This window comes from Triturus cristatus, chromosome 1_2, assembly GCF_964204655.1.
Source record: "Triturus cristatus chromosome 1_2, aTriCri1.1, whole genome shotgun sequence".
Lineage (NCBI taxonomy): Eukaryota > Metazoa > Chordata > Amphibia > Caudata > Salamandridae > Triturus > Triturus cristatus.
In genome coordinates, this window is record NC_140580.1 from 54568668 (window position 1) to 54587939 (window position 19272).

The 19272-nt window shown below is 43.5% G+C and overlaps 1 protein-coding gene across 1 annotated transcript; it reads right to left on the bottom strand.

Annotated features, from left to right (window-relative positions):
• Positions 1 to 6718: 6718 nt before the first annotated feature.
• On the bottom strand, positions 6719 to 7669 carry LOC146866761 (olfactory receptor 8H1-like). The gene has a single exon (XM_085617336.1). It carries the CDS (start codon positions 7667 to 7669, stop codon positions 6719 to 6721), a length of 951 nt encoding a protein of 316 aa, XP_085473462.1.
• Between the last annotated feature and the right edge of the window lie 11603 nt (positions 7670 to 19272).

The following is a 19272-nucleotide window of genomic DNA, read 5'->3' on the forward strand; positions in this document are numbered from 1 at the left end:
TGGGCAAAGGGCATTGTTGTCTGCTTCTGAGTTGCACTATGTGAATTTTGGGGCCCACCCTCCCACCATCCGGGTTACCGTGTCATGTGTTGGTGTGTTCTGTGGCCTGTGACTTGACATTGTCCAGCTGGGTGCATGGGGCATGGTGGCGCCAGTGGCATGTGCGTGTTCATGGAGTGTGGTTGAGTCATGCGATAGCTTGGGGTGGTTGCGTGCCTGTTAGTGATTTTGGTTGTGGATGACGTTCCCCCCATGTGAGGTGCGTTGTTTGTGTACTCACCCGGGTCTCGGAGTCCTCCTAATCCTTCGACTGCCTCCACCGGCTGTATGGCCATCACCCTCTCCTCCCAGGGCTGGTAGTGTACGGGTCTGCGGGAGGGCCCTCCTCCAGTGGCGTTGGCCTGGTTGTGTTCCTCCAGCATCTTGGCTCGGACCCTCCTCCGCAGATCGTACCACCTGGCTTGGCATTCATGCCTGGTCCTTCTGGTGTCCGCAACAGCATTCACAGCATCGACGATGGTCTGCCACATGGCTGTTTTCGCTGCCATGCTGGTCTGTCTGACCAATGTTCCAAAGAGCTGTGGCTCGATTCTGAGGATTTCATCGACAAGGACCTCCAACTCTCGGTTACTGAACTTTGGATTCTTGTTAGTGAGCATGGTGAGGGGTGTGGGTGTGGATGGTGGGGGGGGTGTGGATGGTTGTGGGTGTGTGGGTGTGGTTGTGCAGGTGTGTGTGTGTGTGAATGTGATAAGGGGGTGTTTGTGAAGGTGGTTGTGTGAAGGTGTGCAAGTGTAAGGTGTGGTGAAGCTTGTAGTATGGTGCTGTAGGTTGTCTGTGGTGTCTGGCAGCAGTGAGTCTGTTGCAAAGGCTCATGGTTTGTGTGTGTGGGCCCTTTTTATTGGTCCATTGGTGGGTGTGGCTGTGTTTGAAGTTTGGGTGGGTGTGTTATGAGGAGTGGTGGTGTTTTGGGCCTCTGTTTGTTTTTGGCAGTTGCAGGTCAGTGAATGTGTTTTTTTTAGTGTTTGTTGGACATGTTTTGTGGCTTTGTGCCATTCGAATGGCGTATTCTTGTGTTGTTTTGGTTTGTCCTGGTTGTGTACGTGCGTTTTTAGCGTGTGTACGGTGTGTACATGGGCCATTTGGTTGTACGGTGCTGTCCTTGTGTGTGGCTTGGTACGACTCGTACATGCGGTTGTGATGTTGGGGCCTGGGGTGCGCTCCGTACTTAGGAGGTTGTGGTGGGGGTGCGACTCTGACGTACACGGGTGTACATACAGGGGGGTACGACACGTACAGGGGTGGGGGTACGACTCGAACGTACAGGGGTGTACATACATGGGGGTAGGACACGTACAGGGGTGGGGTACGACTCGAACGTACTGGGGTGTACATACACGGGGGTAGGACACGTACAGGGGTGGGGGTACGACTCGAACGTACAGGGGTGTACATACACGGGGGTAGGACACGTACAGGGGTGGGGGTACGACTCGAACGTACTGGGGTGTACATACACGGGGTAGGACACGTACAGGGGTGGGGGTACGACTCGAACGTACTGGGGTGTCCATACACGGGGGTAGGACACGTACAGGGGTGGGGGTACGACTCGAACGTACAGGGGTGTACATACACGGGGGTACGACACGTACAGGGGTGTACATACACGGGGTAGGACACGTACAGGGGTGGGGGTACGACTCGAACGTACAGGGGTGTACATACACGGGGGTAGGACATGTACAGGGGTGGGGGTACGACTCGAACGTACTGGGGTGTACATACACGGGGGTAGGACACGTACAGGGGTGGGGGTACGACTCGAACATACAGGGGTGTACATACACGGGGGTAGGACACGTACAGGGGTGGGGGTACAACTCGAACGTACTGGGGTGTACATACACGGGGGTAGGACACGTACAGGGGTGGGGGTACGACTCGAACTTACAGGGGTGTACATACACGGGGGTAGGACATGTACAGGGGTGGGGGTACGACTCGAACTTACAGGGGTGTACATACACGGGGGTACGACACGTACAGGGGTGTACATACACGGGGGTAGGACACGTAAAGGGGTGGGGGTACGACTCGAACGTACAGGGGTGTACATACACGGGGGTACGACACGTACAGGGGTGTACATACATGGGGGTAGGACACGTACAGGGGTGGGGGTACGACTCGAACGTTCTGGGGTGTACATACATGGGGGTAGGACACGTACAGGGGTGGGGGTATGACTCGAACGTACAGGGGTGTACATACACGGAGGTAGGACACGTACAGGGGTGGGGGTACGACTCGAACGTACAGGGGTGTACATACACGGGGGTACGACACGTACAGGGGTGTACATACACGGGGGTAGGACACGTACAGGGGTGGGGGTACGACTCGAACGTACTGGGGTGTACATACACGGGGGTAGGACACGTACAGGGGTGGGGGTACGACTCGAACGTACAGGGGTGTACATACACGGGGGTACGACACGTACAGGGGTGTACATACACGGGGGTAGGACACGTACAGGGGTGGGGGTACGACTCGAACGTACAGGGGTGTACATACACGGGGGTACGACACGTACAGGGGTGTACATACACGGGGGTACGACACGTACAGGGGTGTACATACACGGGGGTACGACACGTACAGGGGTGTACATACACGGGGGTAGGACACGTACAGGGGTGGGGGTACAACTCGAACGTACTGGGGTGTACATACACGGGGGTAGGACACGTACAGGGGTGGGGGTACGACTCGAACGTACAGGGGTGTACATACACGGGGGTACGACACGTACAGGGGTGGGGGTACGACTCGAACATACTGGGGTGTACATACATGGGGGTAGGACACGTACAGGGGTGGGGGTACGACTCGAACGTACAGGGGTGTACATACACGGAGGTAGGACACGTACAGGGGTGGGGGTACGACTCGAATGTACAGGGGTGTACATACACGGGGGTACGACACGTACAGGGGTGTACTACAGGGGTGTACATACACGGGGGTAGGACACGTACAGGGGTGGGGGTACGACTCGAACGTACTGGGGTGTACATACACGGGGGTAGGACACGTACAGGGGTGGGGGTACGACTCGAACGTACAGGGGTGTACATACACGAGGTACGACACGTACAGGGGTGAACATACACGGGGGTAGGACACGTACAGGTGTGGGGGTACGACTCGAACGTACAGGGGTGTACATACACGGGGGTACGACACGTACAGGGGTGTACATACACGGGGGTAGGACACGTACAGGGGTGGGGGTACGACTCGAACGTACAGGGGTGTACATACACGGGGGTACGACACGTACAGGGGTGTACATACACGGGGGTAGGACACGTACAGGGGTGGGGGTACGACTCGAACATACTGGGGTGTACATACACGGGGGTAGGACACGTACAGGGGTGGGGGTACGACTCGAACGTACAGGGGTGTACATACATGGGGGTACGACACGTACAGGGGTGGGGGTACGACTCGAACGTACTGGGGTGTACATACACGGGGGTAGGACACGTACAGGGGTGGGGGTACGACTCGAACGTACAGGGGTGTACATACACGGGGGTACGACACGTACAGGGGTGTACATACACAGGGGTAGGACACGTACAGGGGTGGGGGTACGACTCGAACGTACAGGGGTGTACATACACAGGTGGGGGTTCGACACGTACACGGGTGTACATACAGGGGGGGTGTGTACATTAACAGGGAGTACGACTCGAACGTATGGGTGCTGGGGGGAGAGTTGGGCGCGTATGCGGGCACATGTCTCCATGGTTGCAATGGGAGTTCGGTGCGGACGGTGTTTTTACCATACAGTTGTGAGATCGGACGCACGGGTTGGATCGTGATTCCTCGGTCGGACTTCACTTTTCACATTTGTACGGTAAATCATCCGAGGACGTGTCGGACACATTTTCCGACCCGAGGACGTGTGGGGAAATAGTCCGAATGCGGTTCGTATGGACTTTTTACCATGCGAATCATGATTGCCAGTTTGTACGGCACTTGTACGATTCGTACGGTAAAAAGACCGGATACGAGTCGTACGGGTAAATTTTTTACCGGATCGTAATTGGCACCAGAGTCTACAACAGTCCACATCTAATCAGAATCAGGCAGGAAATGTACCTAACCTATCTTAACCTAGCTTGGGATGAGCTCATTTTCCACACAAAGTCATCAAATGTCTTTCCTCAATTGACTGATATTTCTGTTTTAGTGAGGATAGGGTAGGATTTATTCAAGATTTGGCAGTATAATGAGGCAAGTTGTTTATGGGCACTTACTAGTACATAGGCTCGGCAAATCGTGTTGGTAATGCTTAAGAAATGATATGGATCAGGAGTAATTAACAATGACGAGTATCATGATATACAAATAAAAAACACTATATTAAAACCACTAAAAAGCAATGTGATACTATCGAGGTATTCAATTTTTTTACCCCAATTGGTCTGAGCCAAGATATGTCTAAATAACCAGTGTAATGGTGTTTAAAACATTATTTGCAAATTTCTTTGTGATCCATGAAATACGAAGAAAGATCCATTTCTCACAGATCCATAAACGGATGCACATCTAGGGCCAAATTTCAGAATGCTGCGCATGTTCCTTGTTAGTGCTGGGTACACCTTTCAAAAGGTGCACCCAGCTCTAATAAGGAGAGCATTCCGTATTTTAGTGAATGCGCACCTCCAGGGCAGCCTCGAAGTCATGCTGCTCTGGGGGCAGTGCGTTCAAGTGAAATACGGAGGCCCTTTGAAGCAGCCTCTCCATGTTTTACTGTGCAGGCCTGCACTTTTATGGGGAAGTAGAGGTCACCTTGCAGGCGGCTGCAGTGAGTGAATGCACCTTCCTGCAAGGGATGTTGGGCGGTCTAGAGGACCCTCTTCCCCCACTCTAGAAGGCTGCTTTCAAGGAGCGCACTGACAGTGTGCCTGCAGACAGCTTCTTTGCCTCTTCGCCTGCGTCTCTAATACAGCATGGGCGCAGAGGCAAAGGGATTCCCTTGTTCACATGGGGCCACGTCCACATGCAAATGGGGGAACCCCCTCTTGTGATAGTGCTGCACTATTTCTGTAATACCATAGTGCCCTGGGTGCATGTAAAACGGGCGCTAAGGCCTGTTGCGCTATCTGGGGCACTTCCATTATATGCCGCTAATGTGTTATGCATTGTAATCCATATAGATCTTGCCTATAACTACCCTGCAATATAAGTATTTATATTGCAGGGTGGTTATAGGCAAGATACATTTTGCATAGTTCCAGGCATCTCACGAGAGCATGTAAATCTCCTGTGTGAAAAGCACAAGTTATATCTCTTCTATGCCTATTATCATATTTATCAGGGATCTGCCCACCCAAAGCTCACTTTATTTCAACTCCATGCCAAGAGCCTATCCAAAGCACAAATACTTGTGTGATCTACTAGCACAAATATATTTAGACAAAGGAGACAACTGTACTTCCATCAAACACCATTTAAAATGGTTCTTTATTAGTTATGGAGCTCACTAAAATGTATTCAGCCTTGTGCTCAAAATCACTCATGGAATTGATTACCAACCTGTGGCCAGATTATGGATAGGGCACACTTTCCCTGTTTGAGCCACTGAGCACCTTAAAACTGGTGTGCTGGCGCAAACAGGGAAAGTTTGACCTATTACATTGAATGCACTGCCTCCAGGGCAGCAGCGAACTTGCGCTGTCCTGGGGGCTTTGAAGCAGCCGCTCTGAGTTTCACTATGCAGGCAGCAACCCGCCTGCACTTTTAAGAGGGGAGAGGGATCACCTTGCAGGTGGGTGCAGTGAGTGATTGCATCTGCTTGCAAGGGGATGTCTGGGGTTCCTGTGCATACATCCCCTTCCAAGCAGATGCAGTCACTCACTGCACCCCCTTTCCCCCATCCAGAGGGCTGCCATCATGGTGCACACTGACCGTGTTCCACCTTTTAGACACCTCCTGCCAGCTTCTGTGCCTCTGCGTCCATGCCTCTGCGTCCACATCTGTAATACAGCCTGGGTGGAGAGGCAAAGGGATTCCCTCATTTGCATGGGGCCTCACCCCCATGCAAGTGAGAGAACACCCTCCTATCATAGAGCTGGAGCTATATGTACACCAGCGCTAACTGTATTACAGTAATACCAAAGTGCCCAGGGGGCGCACAAAGTGGGAAATACTGCCTGTTGTGCCCCCAGGGTACTTCCTTAATGCAGCCCCTGAACTAATAGCATTGCACGGTCATTTTCAGAATGTACATTTATACATGTATGTTTTTTTAGTTGTTTGTTATAGTTTGTTTCCCGAAAATTCCAAAGATTCAGCAGACTTTGAGTTACAGGAGGTTTTGCACTCTGTTTAGGATCGATTACTTTTTGTCACAAATGTATTTTTCAAGAATGCATTTTTTCCGCAGAATGACACTTTTTTCTGATTAGCCAAATTTTGTTACATTTTTTGTTTTATTTGAAACACTAATATTTGTTATTGCAATTTTCTTGAGCTTAACATTTTTAGGTACCCATGATTTGCATTTTGCAGCTGTACACAATGGACCAAAGTACTATGAACTTTGTGAAATTAAAACGTGTCAGCTCTGTATGTGACTTTGTTGTTCCTAGAGAAGTGGTCTTGATCCGAAGTAAGTGATAAATCACTGTTCTAATTATATGTCTCTTCTACTGCTAGTGAAGTACTTCCCAAATATTTTGATCACTGCATCTTTAACTTCCTTGTTCCGCAGGCTGTAGATGAAAGGATTAAAAAGGGGTGTGATCACCACGTAGAACACAGCCACCACTTTGTCCATTTCAAGGGAGGCTCTGTTTGTGGGTCGCACATACACTAATATTACTGTCCCATAGTAGATGGCCACCACAGTGATGTGGGAGGTACATGTGGAGAAGGCTTTCTGGCGCCCACTGGTCGAAGAGATCTTGGTTATGGTCCATATGATGCTTATATATGATATAAATGTCAAAAGCACACAACTAAAGACGATAATCCAAGTAAGGATGAAAAAGTATAGCTTGATGAATGTTGTATCTGTACAAGAAAGTTCCAGCAGAGGTGACATGTCACAAAAGAAATGGTTGATCTCATTGCTGCCACAGAAAGAGAGAAATGAGATATAGAGTGTTGGCAAAATGGAGTTAACGAAGGAACTCAGCCAACATCCTGCTGCAAGCATGCAGCACAAGCGAGTAGTCATGATGGCAGGGTACCGTAAGGGATGGCAGATGGCTAAATACCTGTCATAAGCCATGAGAGCTAGTAGGTAATTCTCCAGAGCACCCATCACAAAAAAGAAATAACACTGAGTGATGCAGCCTCCAACAGAGATAGAGCGATGTCCTAGAAAAAAATTAGCCAGCATCTTTGGAACAGTGGAAGATGCATAGCAGAGATCCATAAAGGAGAAATTAACAAGGAGATAATACATTGGCTTGTGAAGGTGTCGCTCCCTCTTTACAACATAGATGATAATCAAATTTCCAGTGATCGACAGTGTGTAAATGATAAAGAAGAAAACAAAGAGGAGGGCTTGAATTTGTTGTACTACAGGGAAGCCAAGGAGGATAAATTCGGTCACACTGCTTTGATTCCTTTTTCGCATCTCTTCTGGAGGTGACTTAGTCTTGTCTAAAATTAACACCAAAAATAACAACTTGACAAAGCAGCTTTTAAGTATAATTTTTCATTTCTTTGTCTTAGCTCTAATAATTGTGGTTTGGTGAAAATTACACAATAAGAGAGGAAGTCTGTCAGTAAAAGCAAATAAATGAATATCTTGTTACTATACTCACACTAATTTATGCATTTAGAAGCAGATTTACTGATGTCTTGCGTTGTCTTTGTATGACGCAAATCAGAGCAAGGAAAAGCAAGTCCTTAAATGTGATTTACATAGCCATGCAAGGGGCTAGTTGCGGCATCTTGTGTGACTTTATAAAGAAATGCTACATTTCGTTGTGGTGAGAGTACCATGGGTGGAGCATGGGCATACCTGTGCATTCACCCAAGAAATGGCATGCAATCCAAGATTTACTAAAGGCAGTATACCTCGGATTGCATCAAAATGGTGCACCTACGACAGAGAGGCATAATGAGGTGAAATATTTTTAGCTTTCCTCGTTACTTTTTCTTTGCATGATGTATTCTACATCATGCTTGGAAACAGGAAATGTCTTCGTAGGATTGTTTTTGTGCAGAAAGGTATGTCTTCCTGTACAGAAATAATCCTGCCTGTAAAGCAGGCACCCTTCCAGCATGATGCAAGGGTGCATGCGCTGCCACTAGGCAGCACACAGTGCGCCAGGGCCAGGAGAGAGCAGATGTGCACCATATCTCATTAGATTTGGCACACTTCAACTGCTTCCCTTTCACACAATACAACGCAGCAAGTTGCCTTGCTGAGTTGCGTTGCATGAAATATTAGTAAACCAGCCCCTTAGATTTTATAGATTGGATGATTATCAAACATGAAATCTACTATGGATATAATATATCACCTATCTTTTCCATGATTGGTCATATGGGGTACTGGGATACATTCCTTTGAAATGGGAACCAGTGGGAGCTTCGTACAGGACTGAATTGAGTGAGAATTCATCCCACCCCACAAAAACAATTGGTGATACTGTTTTAGTTTAATTTACTTTCAAATTGTAAGTTGCATCAGGAAATGCTACAGGGGTGTGGACGTTAAATGTCACTTGTGAACTGATTTACACCACCTACATTTCTGTTTTATAATGGGTGGCTTCATGGACATTGTTGTGACCTGGCTAGCCGCAGTTAAAAAAACTTTCAGAGAAAAGTACTCTTCCATGTTGAAAAAGCTACTTTATAAAGTAGGTTAATCACCTTAAGTGTGCCTTACAAACCCAAAGGCTTAGGTGACTATTGTTTTGAATTGGAAAATTCTAAATATTTTAGAAACCCATGTCCCTACATCGAACAACTACCAGATGTTGTTTGTCACAGAAATGGTCGAAAAGCAATTTTTAAAAGAGAGGCCTGATATGAAGAAAAGTTTACTTTCTCAACTGGAGCTAGGAGAATGCTGGTTAAAAGTTATTCATGTGGGGGGGGCGTGGCTTGGCGCCTGAGTGGATGGCGGCGCCTGGGTGAAGCTCCGGGACCCGTACGGAAGGTTTGGCGTTCCAAGGACGGCTGCCGATTCTCGGAGAACATCCATGCCGTTCTGAATACTTCAGGCATATTTTGGAGCCCTCGCCGACCTCTTTTTCCGGTAAAATCTCTTTCTTTTCCCTGAGCGAAAGGCTCAAGCGGCGCCGTTTCAGATGTGGCCGCCATTTTGAATTTTATCGCGCGAACGCGCGTTTCCCTCACAGCGACGGAAAACATCTGCCAAACAATGCAAATACATTGTGCTCTTTCTCTTTGCTCATTTTATGCCATTTCTTCTCCCCCTGCTATGTGGCAGCCACTTCTATAAGGAGACCTGGGGCATTGTGAAGCTTTACATTTTCAGCACCTCCCTCAGCAAATTTCTATGGGGACTTTTTCGCTTTTCACAGCCTGTCTATGAGATGCACTATTCCCACACTGTGGTGATTTTGTTTTCCACTGCCATTAATATGATTTTCCACGGAGGCTGCTACTGAGTTACCCCTCATACTTACCTGCTGACGCACTTCATTCAGTTTCGTGTTCTTCTATTTTCATATGCTGACGTAATTGAATGTGGCATAACCCCTTTTTGACAGATTTTTCAGCTTTTTGGTTTACTTTTATATGAGTCATATTTTTGTTTCGCAAAGGGCACGGAGATAGATTATGAACAAGTGTGTTTGTTTTTAACGAACGGAGTCTTCCCTGTTTTACCTTGTCATACCTCTTTGCACTTGGTGCCGGCTCGTTGTGTCTGAATACTAGTACACTATTACGGGCTCGGATTGTGCTAACAGAGTTTTATGGGTAGAACAAAGACATCACATTCTTCTTTCTCCAAACCAAAATGCATTTTTATAAAAAATTCGAAGATTTTCTCAGAACTTTCTAAATTAGAAAACTCCTTAGCTCTCAATTTCACTGCAACAATGGAGCCCTCGTCCACCGCTTCAGGAAAATCCAACACTAAACGCCTAAAGAAAGATCCTCCATCACCACCTAAATCGACTTCACCGGTATCAATGGAGTTACTGTTGGAAGAGATTAGAGCTCTTCGACCATTTATGGAAGAAACAAACACTAAGCTACAAGTTCTTATGGACAATTGGTCTCAACTGGAGGCTAGGGTCTCGTCAGTGGAGCACAATATGTCCTCTTTTAAAGAAACCAGTGTTACTGTTTCTTATCTCCATTCTCAAGTTTCTACGCTTCAAAAGCAAGTTGAGGACTTGGAAAATCGAAGTAGGCTCAATAACCTACGCATTTATGGCCTGGGAGAAGGTCTTAAAGGGACAGACTCTCTTGCGTTTTTCAAGTCATTCCTCCCTAAGCTGCTTCATATGCCAGAAGGAACGATTCTCAACATTCAGCGTGCACATAGACTGGGCCGCCCTCCAGCTCATTCTACGCCTGCCTCACGACCTAGAGGAGTCATCATATACTTTCTCGAGTACACAGATCTCTTCAAGGTTCTCTCAGCAGTTAGAGCATCTCCTAACGTTACATGGTCTGGTTCATCACTATTCTTTGCGCAGGACTATGCTAAAGCCACTGCTAACAGGCGCAAAGCCTTTTTGAACATGCGTGAAGACTTGCGCTCCATTGGAGCTAGATATGGTCTTTTCCATCCGTGCCTATTTAAAGTCACATATAATAACAAAACCATTGCATATGAGCATCCTGTGCGTTTGCAAAGTTTTATTAATTCTTGCAAGCCGGCCACTATGGATTCTTCTGGTTCGACTTCTGCTCTTTGACTCTTCCATATGGTTTCCTCACTTGCAAATTGTCTGAATTTGTTATCTCTTCCATTCAAATGTTTGGTAAATTGTTGATGGTTTCTTTTTTGCAGATGTTTTTGTTGTGCTTCCCCTTTTTTAGATTTTGTCTTTTCATGTTCCTCAGTTACCTGATTAATGTTTTTATGTACAAATTTTCTAATGCTGATTCAACTCTGTCGTCACAGGCTCCCTATTCCTATGATACCTTCCGCTTCGCTGATCCCTGGTGCGTCGTCCACCTCATGTGGTTCCACCCTCCTCCCTGTCTTTGCTTGGTTGCTCCCTATGTAGGTAAGTTTACCTTTTGTATATCCATCCTTTCTGTTGTCTTTTTCTTTTTGCTTCTCTTTCTTTTACTTACTCTTTCTATTTCGTCTTTCTCTTCTTCAAATGCATTCGAATTCCGCCTCTTTTTAATATTTTGTTCTGTTCCTTTGGTATTCTTTCTACTTTTTCCTATCTCCATTTTATCTAAGTGTTCCCGAATCCATATTTTCTGCTCTCTATGCTCTCTCCGTATTGATTTTATACATTTTACTGTTTTCACTTTTTTCCTTCCTTACCTTTTTATTGATCTGTTTATTAACTCTCAGTCATCTACTGATTCTCTTCTTACAATTGTTTATTGCATTGTATGTCTATGGTTTCATGATGTGCTTCATGTGAAGTTGAGTTCAGAGTCATCACATGGAATATTAAAGGTTTGAATCATCCTATTAAAAGACAGCGAGTATTATCCCATCTAGCTCGATTAAAAACTGATGTTGCTTTCCTTCAAGAAACCCATTTATCTGATACTGAAGCAACTAAATTAAAGAAGAGTTGGGTCGGCAATGGTGTTCTCATCCTATCCCATAAAAAGTTTGATGTCTCTCTTATGTCTGAAGAAATTGACTCTGATGGCCGTTGGATTATTGTCAAGTTACTTATTGATAAGATACCATTAGTTTTCTTTAATGTTTATGCTCCAGTTTCTGTTGACAATACTTTTTGGTTACAGATTTCTGCTAAATTACTCTCACTTGATGATGATTATATTATTTTTGGTGGTGATTGTAATCAAATATGTGATCCCATTTTGGATAGGAATTCCCCAGTTAGTTTTATACCTCATAAAATGCACTCACAATTTAACTCTGTCATTCACCAGAAACCTTTGGTTGATGTCTGGAGACTGTGTCACCCTGACTTACGAGAGTATAGCTTCTTCTCACTCCCACACAAATCACAGTCTCGTATTGACTACCTCTTCTTTAGTAAGCCCTGACGCAACATGTTCTCCACTCTGATATTGGTTCCATTTTAATTTCGGACCACGCCCCGGTTTTTGTTGATTTTGATCTAATTCCTTACACTTCGTCTGCTGGACGTTGGCGATTTAATAATTCATTGCTCATAGATCCTAACTTTTCCAGCCAATTCAGTTCTTTCGCTTCAGAATTCTTCACCATAAATACAAGTCCTGATTCCTCTCCCGCTATGATTTGGGACTCCTTCAAGGCAGCCGCAAGGGGCTTCATTATTAATTTCGTCTCTCAGAAGAAAAAGAGTTCTGAGAAACGTTCGGCTCAATTACTTGCCCAAATAAAAAAACTAGAATATGCCTATTATCATTCCTGTTCTGAAACTTCTTTGAAAGACCTTATTACTGCTAAGATTGCTTTTAACAAATTCTCCACGGAGGTAGCCTCCTCCTATCTACTAAAGAGTAGTGCTCGTTACTATGGAGGTCTGAACAAAATGGGGAAATTACTGGCTAATTATCTTAAAGCCCGTAAGGATCGAGTTCGGATAAATTCCCTGACCAATTCTAATGGAGATATTCTTCTTAAAGATGAAGATATCTTGTCTGAATTTTTGTCCTTTTATAAAACTCTTTACACTCCGGAAACCCGACCTCTTACCTCGGATTTGTCTTCTTATTTTCAATCCATTAGTCCTCCTCCCTCACAACATATTGATTTTGAACCGTTGCAGATAGATGTCACATTGGCGGAGATTACTCATGCTGTGTCGGTTTTACGTCGAGGTAAAACACCTGGCCCCGACGGCTTCACCATTGAATTTTATGATCATTTTTCCAAGCTTCTTCTCCCCCAACTTCTTCTTTTATTCAATTTCTTTACTGAGAATGGATTGTCTCTAGGCACTTTTCAAGATGCTATGATTTGTTTAATTCCTAAGGAAGGAAAGGACCCTTCTTTTTGTAAAAACTATCGCCCTATATCTTTAGTTAATACAGACTACAAAATGTTTGCTAAAATTCTTGCTTTACGTATTGATCCTGTTTTGCCTGAACTTCTTGGACCGGAGCAGTCAGGCTTCGTAAAGGGTTGTTTATCTTCTGACAACTCTAGAGTCTTTTTTAATATTCTTAGTAAGGCCTCTTCCATAGATTACCCGCTCCCTGCCATAGCTTTAGATGCTGAAAAGGCTTTTGATAGGATAGGTTGGGATTTTATGTTCCATGCCTTGAAATGGATAGTGTTCCCTCCCAAATTGATCTCATTGATTTCTCTGTTGTATTCTGGTCCCAAAGCATCTATTTTTGCTAATGGTAAAGTTTCTGATTATTTCTCTCTTTCTAGAGGTGTTCGTCAGGGTTGTCCTTTATCTCCTCTCTTATTTGTAGTTGCGTTGGAACCATTTCTTACTAAAATTAGACAGGATGCTCAGATTACAGGCTTCCAGCTAGGCTCCCATCAAGTCAAAATGTCTGTTTATGCAGATGATATTCTTTTATATTGTTCCAATCCTGATACTTCTCTTTCCCCTTTCCTTTCTCAGGTGGATGCGTTTTCAAAGATTTCGGGATATCGCCTAAATCAAGATAAGTGTGAAGTTCTTCCCCTTAATATTTTGTGCCTCAAACATTATTTTTCTCACACTGGCTTTTCTTGGCAACCCTTAAAATTAAAATATTTAGGTTTATGGTTTTCCCCTACTATTTCGGAAACGTCGAAACAGAATTTTAATTATCTCACTAAGAAACTTAGTGACTCAATTACTAAATGGCACCCCCTTTTTCTCTCCTGGTGGGGTAGATTAGACTCTATTAAGATGATGCTTGCTCCCATTATTTTATATTCTCTTTCAATGATTCCTATTCATATCCCGGACTATTATTTTAAAAGAATTGATAGCATCTTATCAAAATTCCTTTGGAAGAGCAAGCCCTCTCGCATAGCTTTATCCACTCTTAAAAAAGATAAATCAAATGGCGGACTTAAATTTCCTGACTTCAAATCTTATCATTATGCATTTTCTTTAAAACAAGCCTCTCAATGGCTTTCCTCTGATTCTTCTACATACCCCCCGATTTGGATATGCATGGAAAAATTCTTTACTTCCCCTTTGGCTTTCTAGAATCCCTTGCTTTCACCGCTAACACCTCTTTTTTACGTCATTCCGTCATTTCGCATACACATAAACGATTATCTCCCCTTCTACCCTCTTCCTATCCTTCGCTTGTTTCACTTTCTCAACAACCCATTTGGCATAATAAATTGTTATGCATTAAAAATCGGACTTTCTATTGGAAATCGTGGCATTCCAAAGGGCTGGCCTGGATTTCTCAACTCTTATCTCATAATAAACCCTTATCTTTTTCAGATCTTAAATCTAACTTTGCTCTTTCTAATTCTTCCAAGAAACAATATGATCTTTTGCTTCCTTCTCTTTCTCATTATCTTTCGATACTTCCACCTTCTCCTGATATTCCTAGCACATATTCTACATTATTTCCTTTAATGAATAACTCCCCTTCTGCATCTTCCTTTTACAAATGTCTATTATCTTCTTCGGTGCGGTGCAAAACAAAGACTGAATTGGCATAGGAAAAAGATCTCTCACAATGTTGGTCTGTCTCTCTATGGGACAAACTATGGCTAAAGATTCACAAAACTTCACGGGCGGCCAATACCACTCAAACCCTTTATTTTGTATATCACCGTTTATTATTTTCGCCTGCAACGTTAGCTTCCTTCTCCCCTACTACCCCATCATCATGCTGGTCCTGTCCAGGCTTAAAGGCTGATTTAAAACACATGTTATTTGAATGCCCCAATATAGACAAATTTTGGCATCTAGTTTGGTCACAAATTAATAAAATATTTAATACTAACATTTCCTTTTCCCTCCCTAATGTTTTTCTAGGTTCTCTATCCCCTTCTTGGCCTAACTCCCCATCTCATTCTCAACTCATTGATTTGCTACTTGCTATAGCCCTGCATTTAATTACTTCCAATTGGAAACAGGCGGATAAAGTTACTTGTCGAGCCTGGTGGAATGCCCTCTGTTTCCATCATAGACTAGACACTAACTATGTTACCCCTGTATCCTTAGTAATTAAACAGGATTTGCTTTGGCTACCTTTCACAACATATTTATCTGCCACGGCCTCCTCAAATAATTCCACTAATACCATTGTGAGAACATCAGATGATGTCCGTAAACCGCCATGATTTTGTATCGTTGTCTTTTTACTGAGTAATTATTGCTGTTCTGCATATTATATTCATATGATTACATATAGTATACCCTTTTCTTTTGATGTTTTTATTACATGCAATGCTTTCTTCTTACTGTTTCATTTTGCTTCGCATTTTTTAAACCAGATTTATATTGTTCCTATCTCCCCCCCCCTCTTTCCCTTTCCTTATTTTTCTTTTCTTCTAGGATGCAATGTTTATTGTAACCAGTATTCTTATTTCTTATCATATATTATGGTTATTTGCTGTCATATCTTTGTGGTTTCAATAAACTCAAAGTAAAAAAAAAAAAAGTTATTCATGTGAAGTTATCGACATCGAGCGCAGTAGTGATGGTAAATTTTTGATTTCTGTAGTGAAAAGGTAACTTGTAAAAGTCATACTGTGTGCCTCCTAGGGTTACCAATATTAAACCAGTTCTGCTTGTTTTTTCTTCTCTCCATTTGCAGTGATTAGCATCCAAATTAGATGTGAAGAGGTATCCTGCGAGGATTCCATACAGCAACTTCTGCAGCCAAGAACCTGTTAATGGCACTATTTCTGAACACTTAGCTGGGATGAGCCATTCGGGTGGGACAGGGACATACGGCATCACAAAGGAATAACGCGGAGTCCTGCTTTTCACACATACAAGCCTCTGAGACATTTATCTCTTCTGTCAGTGGAAGGGAAATCTGATCAAGAAGAGGGGATGGTTTCTCATTTCCCAAATGCTGGGACAGGACTTGGAGTTACTGAGAGGAGAACTTCACTTCAGATAACTTGAATGGGAGGCCCTATGATAAAGGAGGACACAAAGTGCTGAAAAAGTGGCTGAATTTTGGTAGGAATTTTGCAGGAACTGGGCCTTAGTAAGTCTTTATTCACAGGTCTGTGCATCGGATAAAAATGGCAACCCCCCACCAGCTCATCAATAAACTCCTGGAATTTGGGGCAGACCAGAAGAAATCACCAAGACGTTTGTTTGCTGCCTACCTGAGGACAGAGGTGTGACTTGCTCTCTGCTTGTACCCACGGACAGAAAGTTGTTTCAGAGACTCATTTGGCCTGTCTCTGTACATCCCAGGGACCCAGTGGCGTAACAAAACTTGAGGGGGGCCCCTGCAAAGTACATAGAAGGGGCCACTCCATGCTCCGTACCCAGTCAGGACCTCTCTGGCGCCGCAGTGCACATTGCCGCAGGAGGCGCAATAGAGTTCGGGCCCTCTGCACTGCAGGGGCTTCAGGGGTTATTGTTATGCCATTGCAGGGACCCTAAAAGATGAAGAGTAACTAAATTCAGGGTGGGTGAATCAGCTTCCCAGTTGGGAGCGCATTGCACTGGACTCTGTGAGAGTTCTGGCTGGCGTGAAAGTACAGTACCAGGAGCCTCCGCTGGAAGCCTAGGAGTGATGGGTAAGACCAGGAGAGACTTTTCAGCAGCTTCAAGAAAATACATCTCTAGGCTTTTGTGAAACAGAATAGTTTACTAGTAACTTGTTGCCAGGATCTATGTGTTGTGCTAACTCTCCATCCTCCTTCCACCTGGTTCAGATACCCACTAAAGTCAAGTGGGGCATCCCCCTGACTCTATGATCCTTGGGATCCTTTAATGCCAGTCTTGCTGTGAAACTAGATGTTGCTTCTATTACTGCATTATCTTTTTCCTACTGGAGACTATGGACTGTTACTGTTTTCTTAGTATAGATGTTGTAGGAGGTTTGTATCAGTGTCTCCCACTGCTGCTTGTCATATTTTCAGTTTTATTGCAGGTGTGATCCTGGCCATAAACTTATAGTCAAATGTATTCAAATATTGGGTTTATTGTGGCTTCCTAGATGAACCTACTGGAAATTTAGAATTGCCTAACAATGTGCAATCTGGATATTTTGATATTGTGTGATATGTATAAGTGGATTTTGGAGGTATGAGAACTATCTAAGAGTTAAGGTTTTCAGTTTATGTGCATTTTGCCTTATTTGTGTGCTAGTATCCTAGGGTTTGTTGGTGTCCTGGGAATGATCATAGATAGTTGTCAGTGCTTGCAAATTATCTAGCATTCATTCCTGTAAAAAAGTTTTTGTTAGAACAAAGCAGTATACACAGAGGACAAAACTTTGAGGATGCAATTATGTAAAAAATGACAGTAATAACACTTAGGTATATATACGATGAAAAGAGTTGGAATAAAAGGGTAGGGAGGGAAAGGAGTGGGGAAGGGGTACTTGTAGTAGAATACAGATCAATAATCGGTAAGATATGAAATTCACACATGTTAATTGCATTAACACTAATCATAGTCTACCAGTAATACACATTCAATATGAAGGCCGAACAACACCATACACATATAAATGAAAATGCAAATTATAAGGGAAATCTATCTATCTATCTATCTATCTATCTATCTATCTATCTATCTATCTATCTATCTATCTATCTATCTATCTATCTATCTATCTATCTATCTATCTATCTATCTATTTAATATGAGAGATATGATTTTGTAATTTTTTTTGTTTGTACCTTAATAACTTTGCACCCATTTGCCAAATGTCTCCAGATCTGGTACCCCATTTCAATTTGGGAGGACTGAAAGTTTCATGGCATTAGGTGAAGTTTTTGTTAGCCATGTTTATTTCGCATAGCGCAAAAAATGCCAGCAAAAAACTTAATTAAATCTCAGTTATATGGTATTTTATAGCTATATGTATTGGCCATCGTGATATCATGGTACAACCTTGGTACATAGCGATGACCAGAGATAATGTGGCTAATGAGGACTTCTGAAAACCCTCCTGGCAGTCATGTTGTTTAATACAGCAGTTTTACTGTGTTGTGGAATAGATATCATAAGTGAGCATTTATGAACAGGTTTAGGCTTTTAATTGTAACTGTACAGAGGTTATTGTAGTTGACATGTGTGCAGTAAAAGCGTTGTGAGATATATTAATGTGTCCTTTCAAATTTGTAGAGTACTGCGGTACAGCTGTGTGGGACTCTAGAGAGTACCACGGTACTGCAAAAGTATTTTTAAAAACATAAACACATAGTTATTAATATACATTAATGCTCCTGTTAGGTTGGTTTGTAAAAGAGCCTTTTATTATAAGTAATTATTTGGAGTATATGTTCTAGTAGGAGCTGGTGCATGCTGTTAATGATAATTTCATTGCCAGATGTGAAGTGGAATCGATCAGCATGATAAAGGGTACTATATGAAACACTAATTTTGAGATGATACACGGCGGACAGGTTTTGATCTTTTAGGAATGCAGACACCGTTTTGTTGATATGGCTGCAGTTTTTCCATACTTTGCAGCATTTTCTACAGAGTATTTATATTGTATCCTTTGACAAATATTTAAATAGACAAAATGGGTTTCAGGAAATAAAGAAGTTAAAGATGCAAAAGTTGCTCTCATGTCAATTTCAAGTTACACTTGTGAGGTAACCAAATTTCATTGCCTCTAAAATGAATAATCATAACATGGTGATGCTCACAATTCTGAACTGATGAAATTAGAGGTAGGATGTTATTCCTCCTTAAACATTTTTTACTTACCCATGTGATTTCCATTTTTTTGTATAAATAGATTAAGCTATATTCCTCCTCTTTTCGCATATTCTTTTGCCCCCAAAAATATGTTATCCACACATTAAGCATTCTCTTTCAGCACAATCAAATACCTTCAAGCAGCAGGTACTTTTTGTAGTAAAGTGAAATTTCTAGAGAATACTTTACAACACTGCCCAATGCTATTTTTAGTAATTAACTATATTTCTGAACGAAGCATACTGGTTGGTTCAATATGACAGTGAGCTTGTGACAT